Source organism: Poromitra crassiceps, assembly GCF_964638095.1.
Source record: "Poromitra crassiceps genome assembly, chromosome: 19".
NCBI lineage: Eukaryota > Metazoa > Chordata > Actinopteri > Beryciformes > Melamphaidae > Poromitra > Poromitra crassiceps.
In genome coordinates, this window is record NC_139646.1 from 9391925 (window position 1) to 9392815 (window position 891).

Sequence of the window (891 nt, forward strand, 5' to 3'; positions counted from 1 at the left end):
GTGTGTGTGTGTGTGTGTCTCTCATGTCTATGTGAACCAATTTGGCTCTTCTGCACCCCTCTCTCCACAATGTGAACAAGGGTTCCTCGGTCTGCAGTCGATCACGACCGTCTTCTCCAAAGGAACAACTCACATAGATCCCAGCCAGTAACTGCTCAACATTCCCACCAGTTCGAATTAGAATTAACATCACGTTGCACTTTTTCCCCCTTCAATCTCCTCTTAAGAGTGCGATAGCCACCGGTGCCCCTGAAGGAGACTATTGTTCGCTTAACGCAGTATCCCGTCCCTCACGTGGCTGGCAGACGTCCACAATGTCAAGTTTGGTCCTTGTGGAAAAAGCTGTCTGTGGGTTGGGAGAAGAAAGGACAGACTGTACTTGTCTTATTGCCATGGTGAAGGTCAAGGTAACAGTGGTGGGGGCTTCGAGGAACTGAAGAGGTTGGGGGGGGGGGTTTGAGGTCATTTCCTGGCGTGAAGGCTCTCCTGGAACTTGGTGCTTGTGTAGCGGATGTGGAAGCCCTTCTTGCTGATGGTGTCATCGCTGTGGAAACGTATCAGCATGGCATCTCCGGGCGAGTAGATCTCCTCCCGGGGCTAAGGAAGGATAGAGAGAGATTTTCATTTTCTCCTCTGTTTCACAGGGGATGAAAAGTTATTCATCTGGTTATGGAAATGTGGAGCCTTACCCCCGAACCGCAGAAGCGGCCCAGTCGGTGTGAGTTGGCGTCGTAGCCGTTGTACAGCTCGATGTAGTCATAGCCACAGTCGGCCTCCTCCTCTACCTCGAAAATGGTGAAGGTAAGCTCTATGCCATAGCCCTGTTCTGCCGTCACCAGCCACTCGCAGTCGGTGTGACCCGGGTAATTGTTGTCTCCAAACTGGGAGTGG

General features: G+C 52.0%; 1 protein-coding gene across 1 annotated transcript in view; it reads right to left on the reverse strand.

Moving 5' to 3' along the window:
* Nucleotides 1-462: 462 nt before the first annotated feature.
* The window catches only part of tll1 (tolloid-like 1), a gene marked incomplete at both ends in the record, with an annotated part of 62749 nt that continues 62320 nt past the window's right edge, over nt 463-891 (reverse strand). Inside the window, 2 exons of the mRNA XM_083655537.1 lie at nt 463-597; nt 690-891. The exon at nt 690-891 is cut by the window's right edge and continues 49 nt beyond it. Coding sequence (XP_083511663.1) covers nt 463-597; nt 690-891 — 337 coding nt within the window. The remainder of the gene's footprint in view (nt 598-689) is intronic.